Source organism: Achroia grisella, unplaced genomic scaffold, assembly GCF_030625045.1.
Source record: "Achroia grisella isolate CSIRO2021 unplaced genomic scaffold, CSIRO_AGI_Agris_v1 utg1110, whole genome shotgun sequence".
Classification (NCBI taxonomy): domain Eukaryota; kingdom Metazoa; phylum Arthropoda; class Insecta; order Lepidoptera; family Pyralidae; genus Achroia; species Achroia grisella.
Genome location: NW_026712580.1, coordinates 425,992 through 452,160, shown reverse-complemented (window position 1 = coordinate 452,160; position 26,169 = coordinate 425,992). Strand labels below are relative to the sequence as shown.

General features: G+C 33.9%; 3 protein-coding genes across 3 annotated transcripts in view; all 3 read left to right on the top strand.

Moving 5' to 3' along the window:
• Positions 1-25,515, top strand: part of LOC131849360 (uncharacterized) — a 102,632-nt gene extending 77,117 nt beyond the window's left edge. Inside the window, exon 2 of the mRNA XM_059199430.1 lies at positions 23,149-25,515. Coding sequence (XP_059055413.1) covers positions 23,194-25,515 — 2,322 coding nt within the window. The 5' untranslated portion in view covers positions 23,149-23,193. The remainder of the gene's footprint in view (positions 1-23,148) is intronic.
• On the top strand, positions 14,918-18,900 carry LOC131849430 (uncharacterized). The gene is made up of 3 exons (XM_059199510.1): positions 14,918-14,945; positions 15,580-16,323; positions 16,742-18,900. The coding sequence occupies exons 2-3, from the start codon at positions 15,603-15,605 to the stop codon at positions 18,898-18,900; spliced, it is 2,880 nt and encodes a 959-aa protein (XP_059055493.1). The 5' UTR covers positions 14,918-14,945; positions 15,580-15,602.
• LOC131849420 (uncharacterized) lies at positions 19,861-20,817 on the top strand. The gene has a single exon (XM_059199500.1). The coding sequence runs from the start codon at positions 19,861-19,863 to the stop codon at positions 20,815-20,817; it is 957 nt and encodes a 318-aa protein (XP_059055483.1).
• Positions 25,516-26,169: the final 654 nt, after the last annotated feature.

The following is a 26,169-nucleotide window of genomic DNA, read 5'->3' as shown; positions in this document are numbered from 1 at the left end:
GAGAACTCTCAATAATATATATAAATTACAGCTTTATTAAAATGACGTAAGTTTATTTCTAAAATAGTATAGTTTAGGGGGGTCCGGCGGTGGGTTGGAACCACACTACGTGTCTGGCAATGAGCAGCGCAAGTTATAATAGTGCTACGAACAATATATGAAAATATGGAGTTTCTTAAAATAACGAATTTGGTATGATTTTTTTTACACCTTTGTTACCTGGTACCTGCCAAAGGAACCACGATCCAGGTTTCATATTTGGGGATCGTTCTTACCTGTGTTGGGGACACACATACAAGAACTTTCACGTTTATTAAAATGACGTATGTCTGGCAGTCGTGGGCTCTTGCTCTATAAGCTTTGATTAGTGTGAGAGTAGATAGAAAGTGTAAGTAGATAAAAATTGTGACTTGTCTTTCTAAAAAAAAAATATTTGACTAAGAAGTGATAATGTCATAAGAATAATAATTCAAAAATAGTAGTTAAGTTAAATTATTTTTTTATTATTACCTCTTCAAAATTGATTTATATAATATATACCATACATATTAAAATTTTATTAACTGCACAAATTATAGCCGTTTAACGGCAGGGGAAAAAAATATAACTAAAAAATTTAACGTTCATAAGTGACTAAAATGTCATATTTAAATAAATGATTATTGAATTTGAAAAATTTGAATTTAAATAATCGTGACGAATATGGAAGGATGATTTGAATAATAATCATTTATTTATGAAAAGTTTATGCAGATATTTTTTTTCGTGTGTCTTAAATATGCAGAAGATACCGTTAGATGTTTGGATTATAGTGGCAATAATGTTATCTGCTCAGAAGGAAACCGCAGCTGCATTCAAATAAGGCTTAAAAAGAAGAAAGAAACTTAGGTCACGTATTCAAAATCCCGCGGGAGGCGAGTTTGCAAATTTGTTTGGACTGTGGCGACTTGGACCTTCGAAAGAAAAATGGATATTGAAACCCTCCCGTTTTTTTTCCTCGGCGCTGTAAGTGGCCGACCCCGTTGGGGATTCAAGTGATACCTTATCTCGGCGACACAATACAATTTTATTTTTAACATTTATCTATTCATGTTCGCCAAGTGGTCGAAATTAGACCATCACTAATAAACAAAAGAGTATGTCTAATATTTTGTTTATTGTCTTAAGATATTTTTATATACGATTTAAAAAAAAAATGTTAGCATTCTGCACTCTTTTTCTATATACGAGTAAATTATAAGACTGCGAAATGTTATAGTTCTCTGTCCGCGCAAATTTCTTAAAAAGGAGTACAAAGTTTTTGTTTCATATATTTTTTTTATATACTATTATGTTGGCAAACAGGCAAATGGCACATCTAATGGCAAATAGTTACCGTAGCTTATAGATGGATGAGACACTAGGAGTATCATGTGCACGTTGCCGACCCTTAACAAACCTTAATATAACCTTGTTAAAGGAAAAAAGTATTAATATATAGATTGTTGCTTACAACTATCTACATATTAAACGCTCTTAAACGTTTATATTAATAATATAAGATAATGATGTTGGTTAATCAGATAAGAGGGTTATGGATACAAAACCTACTAGACATCAACAGTTGTTAATATATAGAATGCTTCCCGCGACGTCATCTGCTTATTTTCAGATATATCATTGATATGACCATTCTCGTGACGCAATCTATCCACACGATAAATTTCATGAAAATCTGTTCAACCGTTTAGTTGAATAACCTGTAGCTCTGTATAATTGAATAAGCTGTAATAAACAGATAGTTCGACATTTATAACATGGCAAATGGAGTATCTGGTATAACAGAGAATACAGGTAAAATACTTAAATACTTTTTTATTTGTATATACATATAATAATAATAACCTATAATATAATAATCTCAGGACAATTCACACAGCGCCATCTAGACCCAAGTTAAGATAGCTAAAGCTTGTGTTATGGGTACTAGACAACTGATACAAATACATAGATTTTTTTTGTAAATACATACATATTATACGTAGAAAACACCCAGACCGATACAAACAATCATACTCACGAATACAAATGTTTGTGCCGTGCGAGGAATAGAACCCGCGACCATCGGACGAAAAGCGCTGTGCTAAACCGCTACACCACCGAGGTCGTCAAAGACAGACAGAGATAATATAGAAACACTCGGACCAATACAAATACACACTTGAATAATATAATTGTACCCGCGACCATCGCAAGAAACCGCGATGTGGTAACCACTAAACCACTGAGGACAATGTCACTGACTTACTAGTAATGTACCAGCTGCTAGTGGCATGTTAAACACCCAAAATGAACAGACAGGTGCGTTTTCACTAAACTTTCTCATTACTCTATCTATTTTAACAGACTTAAAGGCTACGCTTACTAATTGCCCACTTAAACTAGGGGGATAGAGTGGGTGTTAGCAATGTTTGCTTTAGAACCCTTCGAGATCGAAGAAATGTTTACTGCGTATTTGTGAAGTTATGAGAATATTGTAGCTATGTTGTATATAAAATGATAATAATAATATTTTTATTACATATCACTTAATATAATTTATAATATGCTTTTGTTTAAGAAAGGGTCGACCTACTTAGCATTCTATGAATTCGTTCTATCGTGCGGCAGAGATAGAAACTCCGAGCAGTTCCCGGGACTTTACTTTATATTATTATTGAAACTTTACAGTAACATAACATTATGTTACTGTAAAGTTTCATTAAAATCCGTTCAGCAGTTTTTGCGTGAAAGAGTAAAAAACATCCATACTCACAAACTTTCGCGTTTATAATATTAATAATATATGGTCTGGATGATAAAACACCTATATAGTTTCACAACTGTTAATACAGAAAGTGTAGTCAGAGACATATTCTAGATTCTATATCATGATGAATACCAGACGATTTAAGATTTCGTAGGCTTCCTTACCTAGTGAAAAGTTTATTCATATCAAAGGTAATAGTTGTATTTTAATCCTTGCATATGGCAATATACTGGCATCTCACAAATGAATTAAAACAATGTCATACTTTAACAGATTTTTTTTCTGGATAGAGTACATTTTTATACAATGATTATTTTGCTAAAAAAGTTATGTACAGTTAGAGTCTGAATCTTAATAATTAGTATATAATCTTATATATAAAATTCTCGTGTCACAGTTTTCGTTCCCATACTCCTCCGAAACGGCTTGACCGATTTTCATGAAATTTTGTGAGCGTATTAAGTAGGTCTGATAATCGGCCAACATCTATTTTTCATCCCCCTAAATGGTAGTCCACGCCTAATTTTTTTTTTATATTAAGGCAAAACAACGTTTGCCGGGACAGCTGGTAGATTTCTATTATTTAATTTAATTCCACTTCCATAAACAAAATAATACAAATCCACTAAGTAACGAAATGGCCTTCCGCAAAATAACACCAAATTCGATAAGATTTAACAAGCAAGGTTTTTACTTGTCAAACCAACTTGTGTACACTTGTACCTTTTCAAATGTTGACACATTAAACTCTGCGTGACTAATAGTATCCCGAACATCACACTTCCCTCGTTAGAAAACAGCTCGTGTGCGCACATGATTTATATCGTAATAGTTTAACTGAACAGTTGCCATACGCAAAATTTATGGCGTCAACTTGCTCCTGGCTGGTCTTAAATCAAATTCAGTGTACTTAGCTCGTTTATGTATGAATAACGATCGTTGCAGACGTGGCGACATTTTGAGTGGTATATATCATAAGATGCAGGACTCGTGTCTTATTTTTTTGTCATGACAAAATTGCAACCGATGTTCTGCAGGCCGCATGAGTAGAGAATTAAAATAAGAATAATACGACGACATTTTGAATCAAATCAATAGTTCTTAAAATACGATTTTACTCTGTGTACTACAAGTAAATTATCTAATATTATCTAGATAGAAATATTTTGATTTCTAAGTTGGTATAAACTAGACCTCATCTCACAGATACACCAACAAGACAACAGTTTTTATATTTTAATAACTTTCGTGGCAATGATATAGATGGTAATATAAAGGTACAACCATTTCATCATTTTCAAATTTCCTATGTGACCATCTCAAACTGAGAGTGTCATGTACTTAAAAATTTTTATTTATTTAATCAGTTGTATTTCATAATGTCATAATAAAGGTTGACATAATAATATAATAAGAGCCTATGGACCCAAAAAAGCGCAGCAAGATACGATGAAAGACTGAAGGAATCTTTAACAGACTATTCTGTATAATAATTTTTGTGCTCTATATGTACATACAATGATTTTGTTATTTAGTTATATGTCAAATATTCACAGACATTGTAATCATATTTTTATTGCATTTTAATGAGTTTAAAAAATGTTAATTAATATAGTCGACACCTGAAACTTTATGATTAAAATTATGAAACTTTCTAATGACAATATAAAATACATATTACAATTTTGAATAGTGACAATTAACCCTTTAGAATACATTTAGAAAAGGATTTTAGTGTAAAATATAAATTATATTATTTTTAAAAAATATGTTACCTTAGATAAGTCGGTGTCTTGTACCATCCGCAACTTATCGATTGCGGTCTAACAAGATGAAGGGATTATATCCAGAGTAAGTTCTTGTTATTAATAATCATTGCATTAATATGTATTTGCTGAGAACATAATTAATTAATAAATCCATACTTACTTAAAATTCATAAGTGCTTATATACAAACAATGTTCTACTATCTACATTAACATAGTTACACTAGTGTATAACTATATTCATTTTAATACATAAGTATTTGTATTATTTAGAAGTTTTATGTTACTAGATAAGTTTTTTTTTGTTACTCTTTATTGCACCACATATGTAATACAAGAATTATGTTAAATAGATTTTGAGTTACGAAAGGTGATCTTATATATTAAGTAATTCCTTCCGGACAACTGGTGGCGCATGTGTGAGTTTTTGTTTTTTTTTTATCATAATTTAATAAATAGTAGATGGTTTACCTGTCATGCTTTTTTAAAATAATTAACCGGTTCTCTAATAGTATTTGAATAACTTTATTGAATTATCGGGTCTCTAAATACATAAATATAAATATTAGCAAAGCTGAGGAGAGGCAGAAAAGAAATGTTTCTGTAAGGATTATAATACATACCTTCGTAGTGTTATACGATATGAGGTAATCAGAGGTACGTCTATTGTCAATCTTGTAGTAAACACAAAACTTACGATGCCCATATTTCGGATTTTGAATTCAACATGGCAGAGAGCGAGCTTATCGCCATCTCTCCGATTATTTTTGGTTTTAATACGGTTTTCCTTCACTGGAGAGTCAGTTACAAATATAAATTGCTACATATTGACCAAATAATAATTAAGAAAAATATGAGCTAAGAAATATGCTCATTTTTACATGCAATGTCGGTAAGTGTCATATGAATGATAGTTCATTACTGGCTACTAGATGGCGCTGAAGTAACAAAATGTTGATATTTGATAGAATTAATCAAAATCCTTTCTTAGCGGATGCCTACGTCATAACATCTACCTGCATGCCAAATTTCAGCCCGATCCGTCCAGTGGTTTGGGCTGGGCGTTGATAGATCACTATGTCAGTCACCTTTGAGTTATATATATTTAGAAGATATTTCTCTATATTTGAAATTAATATCATTAATAGAATTAAAAATATTATAAATACCGTGTACAAATAAATGTACGAATAAACGGTCAAAGACATATCATAAGGGTTAAAATTTACCTTTTCCTACCCTAACCCAAAAAAATGTTTAATTACATTAAAAATATAATTATTTTTATCTGATGCTTCATACCACTGGCATTTTTAACGTGACGTACCATTTAGAATATCAAATAATACAAAAGGGTGCGCGCAATATCATAATTATTGTCATAAATAAACCGGTACAGAGGCATTGAAGTAACAAAGGGCGGTAGCCGTTTCGTAATGTACAAAATTAAATTCTATACCAATACAACCATGCGATGTCTGCGGAATGTTAACCCTTATTTGATTTATCCGGAATGCAGTCTAGTTGGGATGTTTGAGGTTTAGAGGCGGACTAGTGAAATAATATATCAAAGCGTTCATGACTTTGTGTGTTATTATTTATTTGTGGAGCTCGTAAAATTTTATAATATCTGTATCTTTACGACTGTCCTAGAAGAGGTAAGCAGAGGGATTGTCAATTATCGATATTGTAGTTTTTTTTCGGACTACTCTAATGCTGTCGGCCGCAGCTGGCCTTTACAGCTTCAACGGACGGTGAGTGCAGATGGCACTCCAAACCTGCGGAAGAACTTACGGAGCGGCTGAAGACCAACTCCCGCCTGACGGATACGACTTTAGTCTGAGGGCACCACTAGGGGTTCAGGCCGTCGTAATATCGATCCCCGTTTGAATTGGACGGGGGATCGATCGGAGGGGGATATTGTAGTGAACACATTTGTGACATGACTATATTTCGCTAACCTTTTTGGAGTTTTGTAACTTTTTTTCTCGTAATAGAAATAATGAGGAAATAAGGTTCTTTTAAACTTGAACTTATCTGTAACTTTTCCGATATTAATTTTAATTCCAATAATACATTAATAGTTTTCGATATATGTATTTATCTTTCTTTTACCAATATTCTTTAAGGCCTCGTTAGTTTAGTGGTCTAGCTCACGGCTACGCTTGAATGATCACATGTTGCAATCCGAGACGATACAATAAATGATTTTTATGTATATGCTTATATGTATGCTTGGATACTAGCACGCGACTCTATCTAAAGTAATTGGGTAACTTGCAATCGCAATAACAACTGATAATCTTAGGCCAAAGTTTAGTTGGATGCCCATAACAGCTAATTAACAATTATGACTTAAGTTTAATAGGAGAGCTTAGGAACGGTACCTAACAACCGTCATCTTTTGTGAGTAAACCTTCTGGTATAGTACCTAGCTGTAACATGTATGACGGAACTGTATTAACTGGTTTTAAATGAAACATGTTCCTTAGTGAGGTAAATTTAAGCTTCTAGAGAAAACTTAATACAAATAATAGATATCGTATTAGAAAAATAATCGGTATAAAGAGAAAGGAAAATAATGTCAAATACCGTATATTTAACCAAAAATTTATAAAAAAATCTATCAAAAGGTTTCCTTCAGTAATACTGAGACTTCGTCTGTATAAAGTTTCATCCTCCATGTCACCCTTACCGGGTAATTTCTGGGACTAAAGATATAAAAATATATCTTCAAAGTGAAATCTATTGAAAAGGTAACAACTAGATATACAGACCGATTTTCACATTTGTAATTGTGTATTCCCTATGTGTAATATATAGCATATAACATACAACACTGTCCTTATATTTACAAGGACTACGGATTTCCAATTAGAATTTTAAATTAACCAACCAATATTTTATGACATACAATTAAAAAATTGTAAAGTTAAAAAAGAAACAGTTAATTTTAAACTTTCGTGTTTAATATACATTATTTAAATTATTAATCGGGTCCTAACAAACCTAAAACCTAGTCGAAGTCGAGAGAGGTAAATACCTTTATTTGCCATAAAATTATTCGTGTTAAGACCCGGTTAATAATTTGAATTAAAAAAGAAACATTCTCATATTAATATAAATCATATTAAACTGATACTTCTCTCGAATATATTTGCTGGCAGTTCAATTTTCTACGGTTATGAATATATTTATGTAATGATATGTAAATTACTGACTTATACTGCGGGTAAAAGATCAGAGCCGTCTGAAGACAGGGCTGCCATCCGCGTATATTTCTTCTTTTGGGTCAGAACAGGAGTTCTGAAGGATATCCGTGACTATCCCGGGTTATCCGGATTCAAAATCAAAGTCAAAAATTATTTAGTAATTTTCGGCCAGTCATAAATATTTATCAATATAACAAAAAGAGTCCAGTTCAAATTAGTTCTCCAGTTGAGAAGAACTGGCGAGAAACTCGACTGGTATATTTTTTTATGTTATTTTATTTATTTAATATTCCAACTAGTACATATTATATAGAAATATTATATATGAAGATTATAAAATGAATTCACGTACTAAAAATATTTGAAATTCTTGTAACAATTGCACCGTACAAATCCAGGCCATATGGTTTGTGTTTTATAAAATATCTTTTTTGAAGTGTGATCCGAAAAAATCCCGTTATCTCCAAATGTTCGGGGTATTTAGGAGTTTTTATTCGGGATTTATTATAGATTATGGCAACCCTAGAGACTCGTAACCCTAAGGGATATTAAAGGTTTAGTACAAAACTGTATTTAATTTAACACCTGAATTTCAGTAGCTCTTTGATCTCATGACTAGAATCATTTATAGTCATTTCGAAATACATTGTGGATCACAATTTACAATACTAGTTTCATCGTCTGAAGTCTGAGTCCGTTGCACTGTCTGAGTGAGATGTAGCCTATTTTGCTTACTGGTTAGGTAGATTTTTCTATACGTGACAAAATAAATAAATTAGCTAATCGTTATTCAGAAGCTTTTGGTAGCTTAGGTGGCGGCGTGTTCATTTCATTTAATTGAAGTGTTTTAGAGCATTTTGAAATATATATATATATATGTATTTATACTTATGTAGTTACTTATATACAGTACATGTATATAAGTAAGTATATATATACTATAGCTATATTGATTTATAACTTTTACAATACTCTGCATATAAAAATTGCAGTTTGCATTTTACGTTTATATTTTAAAGTATAGTCTGATTTTTTATAACATTCTTGTACGTATTTGTTTCTAGCATAAAATGTTTCTCACATGATATGATTAATGATTCTATCATATAAGTAATCAAATCTTTGTTATATTAATGCATAGGTATATGTCAGGATTAATAGTTTTATATGATCGGTTTTTCATAGAATTTTCATTAAACGTTAACATTTCTATATTTACGTTCATATACAAAACCACTTAGTTCACTGAGTTTATTTATGACACAGATGTGTCCACGTGTATTATAGTGCCACGAAAATATAAATTATAATAAAAAAAATACATAAAAATATATTACAGTAGTTTATGTATACAATAAAATTAGGACAGAAATAATGTAAAAAAAAACAACGATGTACATTATTACGGTGGTTAGTTTACTTTTGTAAAAAATAAAGATTTATAATCTGCTCTAAATGTGTAAAAACTGAATATAAACCCTATTTTATTTATACACAACTATCTGAAGAGAATGTATAATAGGCTGGCCTATATTACGTCCGTTCAACCCAGACGAAGCTATTTCCTTCCAAGTAAATAGACAATACGAGGGGAGACGTATTACGGGCCATACTATTACTATAGGTGCTATTCAAAATAGATAGCGAATATTCAAACGCTCGTGATCTGTTCGTTTACCACAACATTGACAATTAACTATACTCTGACTACCCCTTCTAGGGATGAAGATCGTACCCAGTGGCATGCCTTGGGAGAGGTCTATGTCCAGCCGTGGACTGCAGTGGGCTGATGAGGATGATGATAACCCCTTCTTGGAAAATATTTGTGACTATATCTTATAGAATTTTATATTTATAACTCTTTATTGCACCTTAAAAAATACAAAACAAAACAATATTCATAGTATCTAGGTACAAAAGGTATTATCGCTTAAGCGATTTCTTCCAGACAAATTTTGGGTAGAGCAAAAAAGACAGAAGGTGGTGGATGGCACATGATGGATTCAATAAAAATAGTAATATATCATATAAATATATATACATATACACATACATAATGTAAATACATATACATACATTATACATAATATACGTATAAAATACAATAAATAATTAAAATTAAAGAAATAAATTTGTAATAACACAGTAACTATGTAATATGCAATTAAAAAAGAGACAATTTAGTAGAAAGGAAGAATAGCAGAATGAAAAGATTGTATGTGTTATAATTGTATTATAATAACGTTATATCCGTCGGCTATCCCCAATATAATCTGAAAAGGGTGGAAATAAGATGTGAAAGTTAGTGCAGAAGATCGCGCGATACAAATCGTGTTACATAAAGATATTAATATTTGTTTGTTCATGAATTTGTATATATTTTGCGATAAAACTTTATAACTTATACTTCACACATTTACCTGATATTACATTTGTCCGACACATGAGATACCTATCCAACAGATCCCCTCTCTCATTCTAATGAGAATCGTAATTACAACGCCCTGGATCGAGGCGAATGCTAGTGGTGCTATCTGACTTAAACTGGTGTCCGTCACACAGGAGTTGTGCTTCAACTGCTCCATAAGTTCATCCCTTGGTTAATAGTGACTCTGCACTCAAATTAAAAATTAAATTAGTGCTAATTATAATCGTGAAAATTTTAACCTACAACGATTATTTAAAAAAGCAACACATAAGTTTCTTGCTCAATCTTCTTGTAATGAGATAGCTTTCCGAATGAGTGGTAGATTAAAAAAAATGTTATAACTATGGGACACAGTTACCAGATACATCTAAATAATAATTGCATTTAATAATGCCTAGTAAGACAAATTCAATATTGTCTACTAAGCACTGCTGTGTCCAAACTGTGTCATCCCATCTTACATTTTCCTATTGTCAATTAGTATATAAGATCATTATTTCTATGTACATATAGTCAGTCTATTATCATCTATAATATACATCGTCTCTACCAACAACATCGTATCATTTACCCGCAACAATGACTATTCAAAAGTGCTTAAATTAAGTTTATTTGAATAAAAGATTTTCTATTCTATTCTATTCTAATTGTTGTCCATTGAAGCTGTAAAGGCTAACAGTGGTAAATTAGGATAGTTCGAAAAAAAAATAAAAGGTAAAATTCTTTCATAATAATTTTCTGATAAAGTAAACAAATTTCACGTAAGCGAGATGAGTGTTATTTAAATAGATTTCTTTAGTATGATAATCCTTAAAGTTAATGAAATGTCATTCACAATAAGTAAGTATAATACTAGGATTATGTAAGTCTGAACTAAAGTAGTGATTCATTCATTCGGCTCACGTTAAACCCGAAAAAGGATTTCGAGAATCTAATAGGATTACAAGCATTAATGTAAAAGGTCCAAGTTTCAAGTGTATAGAAAGGTACTTAGGTTAGCTAGTTAAGTACTTTAATGTTACTATTGTACTGTACTAATTTAAAATGCTAATTTTATTAATAATAGTAGATTAGAACTTTTTATTATGACAGAAAATAGACCGAAAATATAATAGAATATTTATCAGGGTATTACAATGTATTTTTATATGAAACTAGCTTTTGCTCGCGGCTTCTTCACGTTAATTTATCCCTTTAGGGGTGGAATTTATCAAAATCCTTTCTTTGGGGATGCCTACGTCATAGTAGCTTTATGCATGCAAAATCTCAGCCCGATCGGTTTAAAATTGACAAAGTTTCATACAAACTTTAATCCCCCATTTTATACCCTTGGGGGCCGAATTAACCAAAATCCTTTCTTAGCGGATGCCCACGTCATAACACCTACTTGCATGCCAAATTTCAGCCCGATCCGTCCAGTGGTTTGGGCTGTGCGTTGATAGATCACTATGTCGGTCACCTTTGAGTTATATATATTTAGATTCTTTATATTACCATTTACACAGCTATATGATAATGTATTATACAAACACAGATGTACAGTTATAGCTTTGCAATTATAATATTGGTATAGAAGTATGAATAATAAGGAATTTAAAAATAATGACTAATACTGATTAGATACTTGACATGACTAAAGTTGAGAGCGTTAGGTTTACCACTCAGACTTAAAATGCAGCGTTAGCACTAGTTAAAATAAAATAAATTCACCGCACGTTACAAAAAAAAAATTTCAAAATATTTATATCAGTTCTTGAGACAAGATGACTTTGTGTGGATTGTCCAGGTGTATTATTATTATATACATTATATACAGAACGATACGCAATAATCATTCTCATGTATACACGTATTTGTATACGCAAGGATTCGAACCCACAACCATAACAAATAAAGCGCTGTGCTAAACCGCAAGACCACCGAGGCCGTCAGAAAATCTTCTAACATAGAGCATTTTTATTTAAAATATATGTTCTGTAATACATAATAATACACAATAATACAGCAATACCTATACTGGTAGTATGAACGATGAATATTTAACTCGTCAAAGGTCGGTATCAATAAAAAATGAAACAGAACACGTGGTCTGGCTCGGACGAAAGATTGCCATTCGAATTTTTTAATTTTTGATTGCCGTTTGCGGTTTATCGTTGCCACAGTATAGAGGGTATTACTGTGATAGAATTAAGGTTGAAATTTCAACTAAATTATACGTGCATCACTAGATAGCATGTATGACTATATTGTATAACTAGCCGTTTTCTATGCATTCGTATGGATAGAATCATTTAAATGTGTATCTCCTAAGATATATGCTCGTTGGCTCAACATGGTGAATCTATAAAAGAGTCCGAAAAAAAAAACAATGTCACCTTCTTTCTTTCTTTTCTAAAAAGACTCATCAAACCTGTTCAGGTATGACGACGCAAAATAGCCTATTTTGAGAATTGAAACTTGTTGAAATCCATATTTCCATAAAACCTTACAGCTTACTTAGTCAAGAAACCAGATATATATTACAATGGTGGTTTATTTTGTAATGGAAAAGAATCCACTTTTTTTTATTATTCCTATAGGAACGGAGAACAAATTGTGCAGTGATTATATATTAGGGCTGCAACGATAGAGGCCTTGCAGTATTATGCTGAGCACAGATCTGTTTGGTGGGTGCTTATACACAATGAATAACTCCGAGCTGTATAGAAATAGAAATTCTTTATTAACAATATAATTCCCGTATATTTTCCACCATATTTTATTTAAGAATATTTTTTTCTTTTTTATGACTAAATGGCAAAGGAATTATTACATACAGCTTAAGTACATACGGTTTAATAAAATGACACACACTTCGGTTTATGCATATAAAATATTATGGTACAAACGTCAACAATGAAAAAATATTTTTTTCTTATTTATAACTACGTGGCAACAGAATTATTACATACAGATTAAGCACACACCATCATGTACGTATGATTTAATAAAATGATACACACACTTCGGTTTATACATATAAAACATTATGGTACAAACATTTTTATTTCTTTTCTGTTTACTCTTTCTTTATATGAATACGTATATTTATTTCTTAATTATTAGTAATATTGACGACTTCGGTGCTCTAGCGATTTAGCACACCGCTTTACGTCCGATGGTAGCGGGTTCGATTCCTTGCACAGCACAAACATTTATATTCATAAGTATGATTGTTTTATCGATCTGGGTTTTTCTATAATATTAAGTATGTATTTACAAAAAACAAAATATATTGTATTTATATCAGTTATCTAGTAACCATAAAACAAGCTCTGCATAGCTTGGGACTAGATGTCGCTGTGTGAATCGTCCTGAAATATTATTACTATTATTTTTTGTTTTGTTCATTGTATGTTTTATTTGTTTTCATTTTAAGTCGATTGTGATTATGGGTGTCATATTTCTAAGCGTCCACGGACATACATACATTTAATTTTATTTATATAATAAGGACCCTACGAGTTGGGGCTATTAGTAAACTCAGAGTCAAGATAAATTAATTGTACGGCCAGACCATGCGCAAAGTCCTACAATTGTACTATAACTGTGCAAATTTAGGTGATATATTTCTTGGATAGCGTGTTGGCACAGCGTAATTGGTATGTAGAACGGCAAACGTTTCCCTTTGGGAGCACGATCTGAGGTTTCGGAGCCTTTCTCTATATATACACGTATATTATCAGATATGTTTGATTTAAAATGAAATGTCTTCATTCATCAAATGATAGAATATGTCTTTATATAATTGGAACATCAGACAAGCAGACGACCAACAAGATTACAACTTTTTTTGGGCATGGTGATTTTCTGTGGGCACCACAAACTACCAAGCATCAAGCACCTCTCAATTTTTGAAAAATAGCAAGATAAACCATAACATAATTATAGTCCGATCGAAACCCCGTCCAATTCAAATGGGAATCGAATTTACTACAGATTTTCGAATGTTCGAACTCCTAGTGGTGTCCTCAGACTAAAGTCGTATCCGTCAGGCGGGAGTTGGCCTTCAGCCGCTCCATAAGTCAAACCGCGGGTTTGGAGTGCCATCTGCACACGTCCCCTATCGTCCGGTGAAGCTGTAAAGGCCAGCTGCGCCTAACAGCATTAGAGTAGTCCGAAAATATAAAATATAATTATTGTATGGAGTACGGAAGCAAGTATTTCTAAAATGTAATTAAGATATTCGTAACTTCACAACTATGTCGTTTACAAACTCAAACACTGTAATCGTATTAACAATTGACGTTAGTTTAAACGTGTTCGCGCAGTTGTTAAAAAAATTTAAATGAATACAAGGCTGTTGTGAAGTCAAAGCGCCTACTTATTTTATTTACGCAAATACTACACTTTTGCGATTTGTGCTCATACAATTTTGTAGTTTTTATTAAGTTAAAAATCTAGAAGTCGTACAAGTTACTCTGCGTCTTTAATTTCATTATTCCCGAAAATCCGCTGTGATTACTCCAGAACATGGTCCTATATCGAAGCCGGATGTGAATTAAATGCGGATCAGTTATTATTTTGTGGAATTAAATCGAAATACAAGAAATAAAAGAGAAATTAATTGGATTCAAGTTGACCGGCAGAACTACCTACCATTGGATGTGAATCGAGTGTAATTTATAGTGGTGTTAAGTATAAATTACTATATAATAAACTTATCCCAACACTACAGGTATATTATAAGTAAATCAAAAACTTTATTAAGGTTAGTAAACGATAATTACGTTATTTATCTGTATCACTTTATTTTAACTTCATTGGTTTCCTACCTACTGCATTGTGAATAATATTAGTACTTTTTCATAATTTGCTAAAATTAACTACAAATCTACTTAATTAAGTATAGTAAGCACTAATGCTACATTGTTTGAGTTAATTATCAAAATATATGCCTTATAATTGCAAATTTCAATAGTTATTCACGTCAGTTGTATGTAAGTAAAGTAGGTATAACTAATTCTTTTGTGTTAAATGTTACTTTGGTGTTTGGTGTTTAATTTTATTGTCAGGTTCTATATTATTTTACAATTTAGGTACTTAAGGAATCTGTACATTTATGTTAAACAAATAATTTGCCGTATGTACGACAGCAAGTTAAGAAACAATCTAGTATTTTCTCTATTAATGTCAATTTGAATCGGTACTTATGCTTGTGCATATGTAATATATGTAATGTCACAACATTTACAGTACATTTACTAGATTTATATAATATACATATAAATATATTTCTTTATCGAATTAACATATTGTTAGCTTAATATTTTATATTCATACCTATTGATCGTAGATCTTTATTTCATTAATTAGAATTAATTTTTTAATTGTATAAATTCCAGGTCGACAACACTCGAATCCCATAATGACCGAAGAAAAGGAGTTAATAAAAAAGCGAGGCAGTTTTAAAGGCCGTTTAACTGCATTTATTAATTATTTGCATACACTAACTGATGAACCGTTAAGTCTCTCGGATGCCAGAGAATTACAATTACGTATGGGTAAAATTGAGTCGTTGTATGAACAGTATGATCAGGTACAGTTGCGCCTTGAATGTATAGTTGATAATAGTGAAGAGCAATTTAAAGAGCGCTCCGACTTTGAATCACAATATTTCAAGGCAATCGCGAAAGCCCAAGGTTTACAAAATGTTAATGTTGAGACTATGAGCAATATGGGTAGTGATGGAGGTACTCGAGCGAGCAATAATCATAAGCTGGTGCGTCTTCCGACCATCCAGCTACCGCGATTCAGTGGTTCATACGATGATTATTTGGAATTTAGAGACACCTTTACTAGCCTTATACACAACAATGATGAAATAGACGAAGTGAATAAATTTCACTATTTGCGTGCATCGTTAGAGGGTTCTGCTGCCGTGGTAATTCAATCAGTTGAGTTTTCATCTAGTAATTATGCTGTTGCGTGGAAACTTTTGTGCGATAGATTTGATAACAAACGTCTGTTGATACAAAATCATGTGTCTTCTTTGTTCAATGTGGAAGCAATAACAAAGGAGTCATCAGCAAATTTAAAGCGGTTAATTGATCAGGTAAATAAAAACTTGCGGGCACTTGAATCATTAGGTGAACCTGTCAAACATTGGGATACCCTTTTAATCCATATTATTACCCATAAATTAGATAGTAAAACTTATAGAGAGTGGGAGGAATTTAAGGGGCATTCACATAAAGATACTTCAATTACCTTTGACACCTTTCTAGAATTTATCCGAAATCGTGCAGATTTGATTGAAACATTAGAGCTTTCACGTGTCAATCAGGGCAATTTAAATCATAAATCGACTATGAAATTAAAATCTATGGTTTCAGTTCATGGCAGTCATCCACATCAGAATTCCAATACAGCAGAATCACATAATCGAATCTGCCCTAAGTGTAAGGGTGACCATAGTCTAACCGGTTTTTTTTCTTGCGTTGAGCGTTGAAGCGCGCCTAAAGGTACTACCCAGTTTTAAGGTATGTTTCAATTGCTTTCGTGTAGGTCATTTTGCTAATCTATGCAAAAGGCCAGGTTGCAAAATATGCAAGCGTCGACACAACACTCTGATTCATGCAGCCAATGATCATCATATTCGTAATGAAAATAGAGTCGTATCCGAAACTACACATTTAGCGTCGTCTTCAACGACTGCTGCTTCTGACAATGTAACTTTAGCAGCAAATATGTCTAGTTATAATAAAATTCAATGTGATGTATTATTATCTACTGCGTTGGTAAAATTATATGACAAGAATAATCACGAACATATAGTACGTGCAATATTAGACAGTGGTAGTACATCAAGTCTAATGACTGAGAGATTGTGTCGACAATTAAATTTGGAAACCTGTCAGGTAGATAAGTCAATCATGGGTGTAAATAACGCAACTTTACGCGTAGGCAAAACTTGTCATGTGCACATGACGTCGTTGAATAACAGTTTCTCTTCTGAGCTTCAATGTTATGTTTTGCCATCAATCACAAGTAATGTACCCGGTCACGAAATTAATATTTCTAATATTGACATCCCTACTGACATTAGTTTGGCGGATCCTACGTTCTTTGTACCAGCAGATGTTGATATCTTGATTGGTGCCGATCTCTTTTGGGATTTGGTAGGGACGCGGAGAATAATATTAGGTAAGAAAAAGCCTGTATTGTGCGAAACCAGATTAGGGTGGATAATTTCAGGTCCTATCTTTAGTCATCATGACACAATTATGCATTTAAATGATATAAAATGTAATTTTAATAAAATTGATTCTAGTGCAAGTCATGATTTGGACGACATTCGAGCTGACTTGACACGATTCTGGCAGCTGGAAGAGATATGCTCCAAATCAAATTATTTTCCGGAAGAAAGAATGTGTGAGGAACATTTTGTTGCGAACACAACGCGCCTCGATGACGGTCGTTTCTGCGTCCGTATACCGCTTAAACATGATTCTTCTGTTTTAGGTAATTCGTTTCATCGAGCGGAACACTGTTTATTTTCTTTAGAGCGTAGGTTGACGAGCAATCTTGAATTGAGAGATATGTATAGCAACTTCATGACAGAGTATAAATCGCTTGGCCATATGTCAGAATATAAACAGCCTGAGGTAGATGAAAAGGAATATTTCATTCCTCATCACGGTGTTATGCGAGATAGTAGCACGAGCACCAAACTCCGTGTTGTATTTAATGCCAGTTCTCCTACGACCTCAGGTGTTTCTTACAATGACATCCAAATGATTGGTCCCACCGTCCAAGATGATTTGATATCCATATTGCTTCGATTTAGGCAGCATAAATATGTTTTGTCTGCAGATGTTGAAAAAATGTACAGACAAATAATTGTCCACCCGTCTGATAGACATCTGCAGCAAATACTGTGGCGTAGTAATGTAGCTGAGCCAATTACAAAATTCATATTGAACACGGTCACATATGGAACATCCAGTGCTCCATTTCTGGCTACACGCTGTCTAAAGCAGTTAGGAATCGACTGCAAGGATGATAAAATTTCCGAGATCATTCAACATGATTTTTACGTTGATGATCTATTAACGGGCGGTAACGATTTGGCTGAAGTTCAAGTTATACGTAAGCAAGTTACTAATGTACTTGCTTCTGCATGTATGCCATTAAGAAAATGGAAATCGAATAATCCTATGATTGATCCTCAGGACGTTCAAGCATCATCATTCGATTTGAATATTGGGAGTGATGAGCCAAATAAGTTATTAGGTCTTAGTTGGCACACAGATTCTGATGAACTCTGTTTCCCAATAAGTTCTCTAGTTCCTAATGGTAATACAAAACGTGATATTCTTTCGATGATTGCTCGAATTTTTGACCCATTGGGACTTTTGGCTCCATGCATAATTAATATGAAAATATTGTTACAGCAGCTTTGGATTAAAAAATTAGCTTGGGACGAACCATTAACTGATGATATTAATCGTCATTGGAATTACATTCGTAAAACTTTGCCTCTTTTGAACGATCTTCGTGTACCGAGGATTGTTATTTGCGACTCCTGTAAGTCGTCAGAGTTGCATGTTTTTTCGGACGCTTCAGAGCGTGCATATGGAGCTTGCATTTATTTGCGTAGCGTCAGTACTTCTGGTGAAGTTATGGTTCGGTTGTTAATGGCTAAGAGCCGAGTATCCTATTAAGCCTACCACAATACCTAGGTTGGAACTGTGCGGTGCGTTGATGGGAGCGCGGCTATATGATAAGGTCATCACGTCGCTTAGATCGGGAATAGATCAAGCTTACTGCTGGACAGATTCCACCATAGTTTTAGGTTGGTTACGTATGCTGCCTTCTAGACTTCAGCCTTTTGTACGTAATCGTGTTGCTGAAGTCTTAGAAAGGACAGAAAATTGTACATGGCGACACGTACCAACTGATGAAAACTCAGCAGATCTAATATCTCGTGGTGTGGATATTAGTAATCTGCAAGGTTTAAACTTATGGTGGTCTGGTCCGCAATTTCTCATGAATGACTTGTCGAAGTGGCCTACGCAACTGAAGTGTGTTGAAGTTCTCCCAGAAATTAAACCAGACATATCTCTAAATGCTATTGTTATTAACAATAACAATTCCTGTGGGCTCATTGAATTTAGTCGCTTTTCTAATTATTTAAGACTATTGCGATCAGTTGCCTATGTTTTAAGATTTATCAAATATTGTAAAAAGGTATTTGTAGTATCAAATTTTTTAGAAGAGGTAGACTTACGCGACGCCTTAGTTTTAATTATTTCAAATAGTCAATATGAATCCTTTCCCGAGTACAAGTTACTGTTAAATAATGATAATTTGCCAAAAAACAGTCAACTATTAAAACTGAACGTCTTTATGGACGAAAATAAATTAATGCGCGTCGGAGGTCGTATTGATAATTCAAATTTTTCACAAGATAAAAAACATCCTATAATTTTACAGTCCAGTCACATTTTTACAAAATTATTATTTATTTATGAGCATAAACGGCTAATGCATGCCGGTCCTCAATTGTTGCTAGCATCTATAAGAGAAAGGTATTGGCCTATAGGCGGGCGAAATTTAGCGAAAACCTGTTATCACAATTGTATCAGATGTACACGCATGAAGGGTAAAATTGTAACCCCCTGATGGGAAATTTACCACAGCAGCGCCTACTTTCTGGTGGCTATCCCTTTGAAACGGTCGGTGTCGATTATGCCGGACCTATTATGTCCGCTAGTCGACAAGGCCGCGGTTGTAAGCTAGTAAAGGTTTATATTTCAGTTTTTGTTTGCTTCACTACCAAAGCTATTCATTTAGAGTTGGTAGGCGATTTAACTAGTAATAATTATATACTTGCTTTACGTCGATTCATTTCGCGAAGAGGTAAACCTGTCAATATTTATTCCGATAATGGTACCTCATTTGTGGGTGCATACAACGACATTTCAAAATTTCTAAAGACGAATTGTAATTCTTTAGGCGAAAGTGCAGCCTGTGATGGCATTGACTTCCATTTTATTCCGGCGTATGCTCCTCATTACGGAGGTTTATGGGAAGCGGGTGTAAAGTCGACAAAATACCACTTACAGAGAGTGTTGGGTAATTGTACATTAACCTATGAAGAGCTTAACACCACTCTCATACAAATTGAAGCAGTGCTGAACTCTCGACCCCTGACACCACTTTCTTCGGATCCTGCGGACTATAATCCATTAACCCCAGGCCATTTTTTAATTGGGCGGTCTCTGACTTCTTTGCCAGACCGAGATTATCAAAGACATTCCACAAATAAATTAACACGGTTCCAACGCATTGAGCAATTACGACAACATTTTTGGGCTAGATGGAGCAAAGAGTACATTGCAGAATTGCAACAACGTGTTAAGTGGCGTACTTGCAAGGATAATTTAAAATTGAATACGTTGGTAGTAATTAAGGAGGATAATCTTCCGCCATTAAAGTGGAAATTGGGAAGAGTTGTGGGAGTTCATCCTGGTCTTGACGGCATAGTACGGGTTGCTGATATCCGGACATCCACTGGAGTTATTCGGCGAGCCTTTAGCAAAATCTGCCCATTACCAGTATCATCGGAGTCTGATTGAAAGCGTAGCTTTCAATGCCGGGGGGCATGTTGTGAAGTCAAAGCGCCTACTTATTTTATTTACGCAAATACTACACTTTTGCGATTTGTGCTCATACAATTTTGTAGTTTTTATTAAGTTAAAAATCTAGAAGTCGTACAAGTTACTCTGCGTCTTTAATTTCATTATTCCCGAAAATCCGCTGTGATTACTCCAGAACAAAGGCAATTTCATTTTTCTCCAAATTCTTAACAGAAGCTCAAACGTGATACTATAACTACGATAGGGAGTTATTGTGAACACATATACCAGTAAAATTCTTTCAGACTAGTAATTAAAAGTTGTATTTTTACAACATCTTGTGTATACAGTGATAACCTCGATGGTCTAGCGGTCTGGCACACCGTTTTACGACTGGTGGTCGCGGGTTCGATTCCTCGCACGGCATCAACATTTGTATTCATGAGTATGATTGTTTGTATTGGTCTGGGTGTTTTCTATGTACAATATGCATGTAATACATATTATACATACAAAAATATATATATCCATAACACAAGCTTAAGCCTGCTTAACTTGGGTCTAGATGGCGCTGTGTGAATTGTCCTGAGATTATTATTATAACCGTCGCTTATATACAGGTATATATAAATTATAAGTCGCTAAATGATGATCGTGTTACTTCTCAATCATTGCCATTCAGAAGGACTAAGATGTTATACCACTTATCCTATAATTTCACTGCCTTATTTTACTCTTGTACCAAAACACACCTTGTTAAAAGCAAGCTGTTTGGCTGCTGAAGAAGGCGAGACAAGGTATCTTCATAAATGACCATTTACAAAGTTTATCTCAAAAACATCTAGAAAGATACTCTTTTTGAACTATATTATTTTTAGTCTACTACAAGCAAGTAAGATACCAATTTATAACAAACTGGGGCGCATTTTACCCGCGTAACATATGTTCTAGTTTAATCGCTTATAATGGAACTTTCTTTATATAAAATATTTTTGTAACCGGCAAAGTAATTTACATAAAAAAAAACAAGTCTTTCCTTTGTAATATTTGTTTAAAAAACAGTATTCACCCATGTAATAATATCAGAAATATAGAAAAAAGAAATCGTTTCGTATTTCCAGACATTCCAAGTATTTCTTATTTTTAATGACAAATACTTGGAATGTCTATTGGAGAGATTTATCCACTGCTCGTATGTAGAGCTAAAACTTTCATGCTCTCAGACACAAAGTAATCCAGACATTATTTAACAATGTGCTACTGCCTTCAAAGAGGCCTATAATGGATTATTCATGTTAGTATTTACTTTCTGCTAACTATGTCTACGTTTGGTATTTACAAATTCTTCTTGATGCTTGACTGTACTTAAATTTTAACAATGTCTATACGTGTTGTATATAGACACTTTAATTATGGTTTACCTTAAAATATATTTGAAGAACTTCAATCAGACATTTTCTTTCTGCACAATATGAACATAATTATAATCGCCTATTATCAACAGTTTTTATTTGATAATTTTCTATTTAACTTTATATTATCCTATCTATGATATAGACGTGAAGATATTTCATTTTACTTGCTATGTTTCATTATTCAACGTTCTTAAAACATCTCATTTATTTCTTTACATACCCACATTTGGCAAATTTCCTAAGCTAATAAGATATCTCACCAACAATTTGTTTTAAGGGGCAAAATTATATTATTTCATATTCCCGGTAATATTATTCATTATTCAGCAGTCTGTTGTTGTGGTGCTATTTTTCGTCGGGGACACAGAGAAAAGGCCTGCGTATACAAAGATTCGGGAGATAGTAGCAATAAGGCTCGTACAAACAATCGTGGAGAGGAATAAAATGGGTCAGACGCTCGATACACATAAATAATGCAACAGCATACATAATATAGTTCACATTTTGCGAAAATGTAAAGTTTAACAGATACAGTGACATGAGCAATTGGTAGACACTTAACGCAGAACGCGAGATGCCAGACGAAATTAAAATAAAAACAAACATTTCCAACCCTCGTCACTGTCCAAATACCTAGGTACTTTTAATTTGCCACTCCGTTAAATTGCGATGTCACGAATCTTGTAATTTTGAAATACAATTTTTGCCATGTTTTTTCTATATTGCCCTACTTACACAGTCCCTCCTAAAAAAAGATCGATATCACACGTGGATTAAGAGGCAACAAATACTCAGAATAATATGATTAATGTTTAATGATAAAACAATGATTAATTCATTGACATATCGGACTTTGTAAATATAAAATTAACAAGTTATATCGCCATTAATCAACTTTTGTTTCATTTTGTTTCAGATAATGGTCCGGATCTTCATTGAAATATTAATGCCCTGAGGCAATATGAAAGTTAAAAGGAGTCTAGACGTACGGCTGATAGCCTTGTGCACAACTTGCCTATTGCTTCCAGCAATAGCGTGTCCATCGCAATGTGTATGTAAGTGGAAAAATGGGAAAAGATACGTGGAATGCGTAGAAAAAGAATTAAAGGCGATCCCAAACGCGCTAGACTCCGAAACTCAAGTGCTAGACTTCTCGGGCAACGATCTCCAAGTCTTACAAAAAGAAACGTTTCATAAACTCGGATTACTCGATTTGCAAAAGATTTATCTTCAAAGATGTAAATTACAGAAAATAGATAACCATGCTTTCAAAAGTCTCGCTAATCTAGTTGAGTTGGATTTATCTAATAATTATCTAACTGTCATACCATCGACAAACTTCATTTATTTCCCGTCTCTAATGAGATTATCTTTGAATAACAATCCTGTAACAAGTATAAAAACCCACTGCTTCCAACAGCTGAACTATTTGAATACATTAGAATTGAGTGATTGCAAGATCGAAGTTATAGAAAGAGAAGCCTTCTCAGGGCTACAACATTTAGAGTGGCTACGATTGGATGGCAACAGATTATCAAACATTCAAGGAGAGAATTTATTTCCAGATACATTGCGAGGAATCGACTTGCAAAATAATAATTGGAACTGCGACTGCCATTTGAGAGATTTACATAGTTGGTTGTTGAATTTCAATATGCCCCATGCCGTCGAACCAATTTGCTCTCTTCCTGACCGGTTGAGGAAACGTACAATAGCAAGTATTCCCGAGCTTGAATTGGCTTGCTTACCAAAAATGACCCCTACGTCTGTGTTCCTAGATACGAATATGGGTAGTAATATTACTCTCGAATGTTTAGTTAAAGCTATACCTGAAGCAAAAATAACATGGTTGTATCAAGGGCAAATCATCCACAACTATACAAGCATGTCGACCGACTCCCATGATGTGTACTTTGTTGAGAATGGTGTTACGGACAAAAAGAGTGAGCTATACATATTCAATATTGATACTGACGACAATGGAACTTATTCGTGCGTTGCAGAAAATCCAGCGGGAAAATCACGTGCCAATTATACGCTTAGAGTTATAGTAAAGGAGGAACCTGTAGTTATTGTGGTAACGTTTCCTCAAAGACATTTAGTGGTTATAGTTACAATAGTATTTCTTATTATTGTATTATTAATAGCTATAATAGCTGTAGTTTTATTAAAATTCAAAACCGACACTAAGAGTCGTAAAAAGAAAGAGAGCGGTAAAGATGTAGCTCTGTGTAATCAAATTTTACCTTCCAATCGAAGTAATGGCACAATGCCTAAAAACAATGGCAGCCTCATTGTAAACGCACATTCTCATCACGCGTTGCACTACACAGTGCAAACAAATCGTGATTACGAGTCTAGCGATGTGTATCAAAGCAATAATATGAAAGGCTTTGTCGACAGGAATCCTGACCTAATTAGCGACGCGGAAACAGTCGCTAACAATACTCAAAATGAGAACACAGTGTTATCTGTGTACAAAACGCAAACCGCGAACAGCGAGGGCTTTGAAGAGGAAACCGCTTTCACTGCTCCGACAATACCCCGACAGGTCACGTGGCAGGACCAGCAGAATTTAAATAACGTTAATTTACCACAAAATACTTTAAATAATATGTACCAACATTCTGCTGATGTACATTTAAATCCTGGCTGCTTTTTAGATAGCGATGGTTATCCTTATGATTATGGTCTTCCTAAGCATCCATGTCGACCCCCAATGATGACGAATTACTCAGTCGTTGGACCATTCTATCAAACGTTACCACACAATAGATCGAAAGGACAAAAACTCGTATGTAAATTCGCTAAAGACATGGAATTCAACGCGACGCCACCTACGTGTGCAAATTTCGAGTTATTTAATGCGACAAATGTGAGACGCACTCTAGACGGATATCCGGTGCCACGAAACCGACAAATAGCTTTTGTGGGCAATGGAACAGTGTACTATAACGAGGAGTTTGTTCCGTCCCCGCCGGAAGGTTACAAAACGGAGCCTGCAGTACAGTGTTGTGCGCCAGCGGAAGCCTGCTCATCATGGGTGAATCCTAAAGGGACATGCGCAGTGATGGTGCCTGTTGGTGTAGCCGAGGCTCCTGGCAGGTGTTATCAAGTGGAAACAAGGTGTGTCGATACACAAACCACAGACGCTCGTATGCCCGGTGAGGGCACCGAAAATGTTTTAAAGCCTTTGCCACAAGTGTCGAACGCTAAATGCGCCGCAGATATTTGTTCGGAGAGCCCCGACGAGGGTTACGTGGGTGATGCTAACGACATCTGACGACGTCGTCACAACGATAATGCGTAAACAGGGCAATCTAGACGCTAATAAAGTGATAAAGCGACTGAATATAAGTAGAATTGTACATAGAATTGAACACTTTGACAGTGAACGAAGCGTGAAAATGTTTTCAGATGTCTGTATGTGATATTACAAATGTCTTTGAATTAGAAGTATATCAGTATTATTACTTTTATGCGCGTGTTTTACGCTTCGTGGACTGTCGAGTTTTTTACATAGTGAGTAATAAAATATCATTACCAAATCTTTCCTAGTCAGACATTTCAGGGCGACAGTGTTTTTCAACTAACTAATTATACAGTTTTACCATTCGTTATACAATTAACTTTGTTTACACTTGATGTAACCTTACTCGCAGAACCAAGTTCTGTTTGCAAACTTCACAAACACACGCAAGTTGATTCCAACATATAACAGTATGTAGAACGTGTTTCGAATACTAAATGTATTTCGCATTCCCTTATGTTGATCTGTCAAACTTCTGCTTAGAATGTCTTATGATGTTATGATACTTAATCAACATCTCTTTTGTGCTACACACAAATCCCTTTAAATTTATGCAGCAATGAATTCTCCTAGCTTTGACAAACTATTTCTCAATGTTTACTGTATTTCAGGAGTGGTATAGCGATT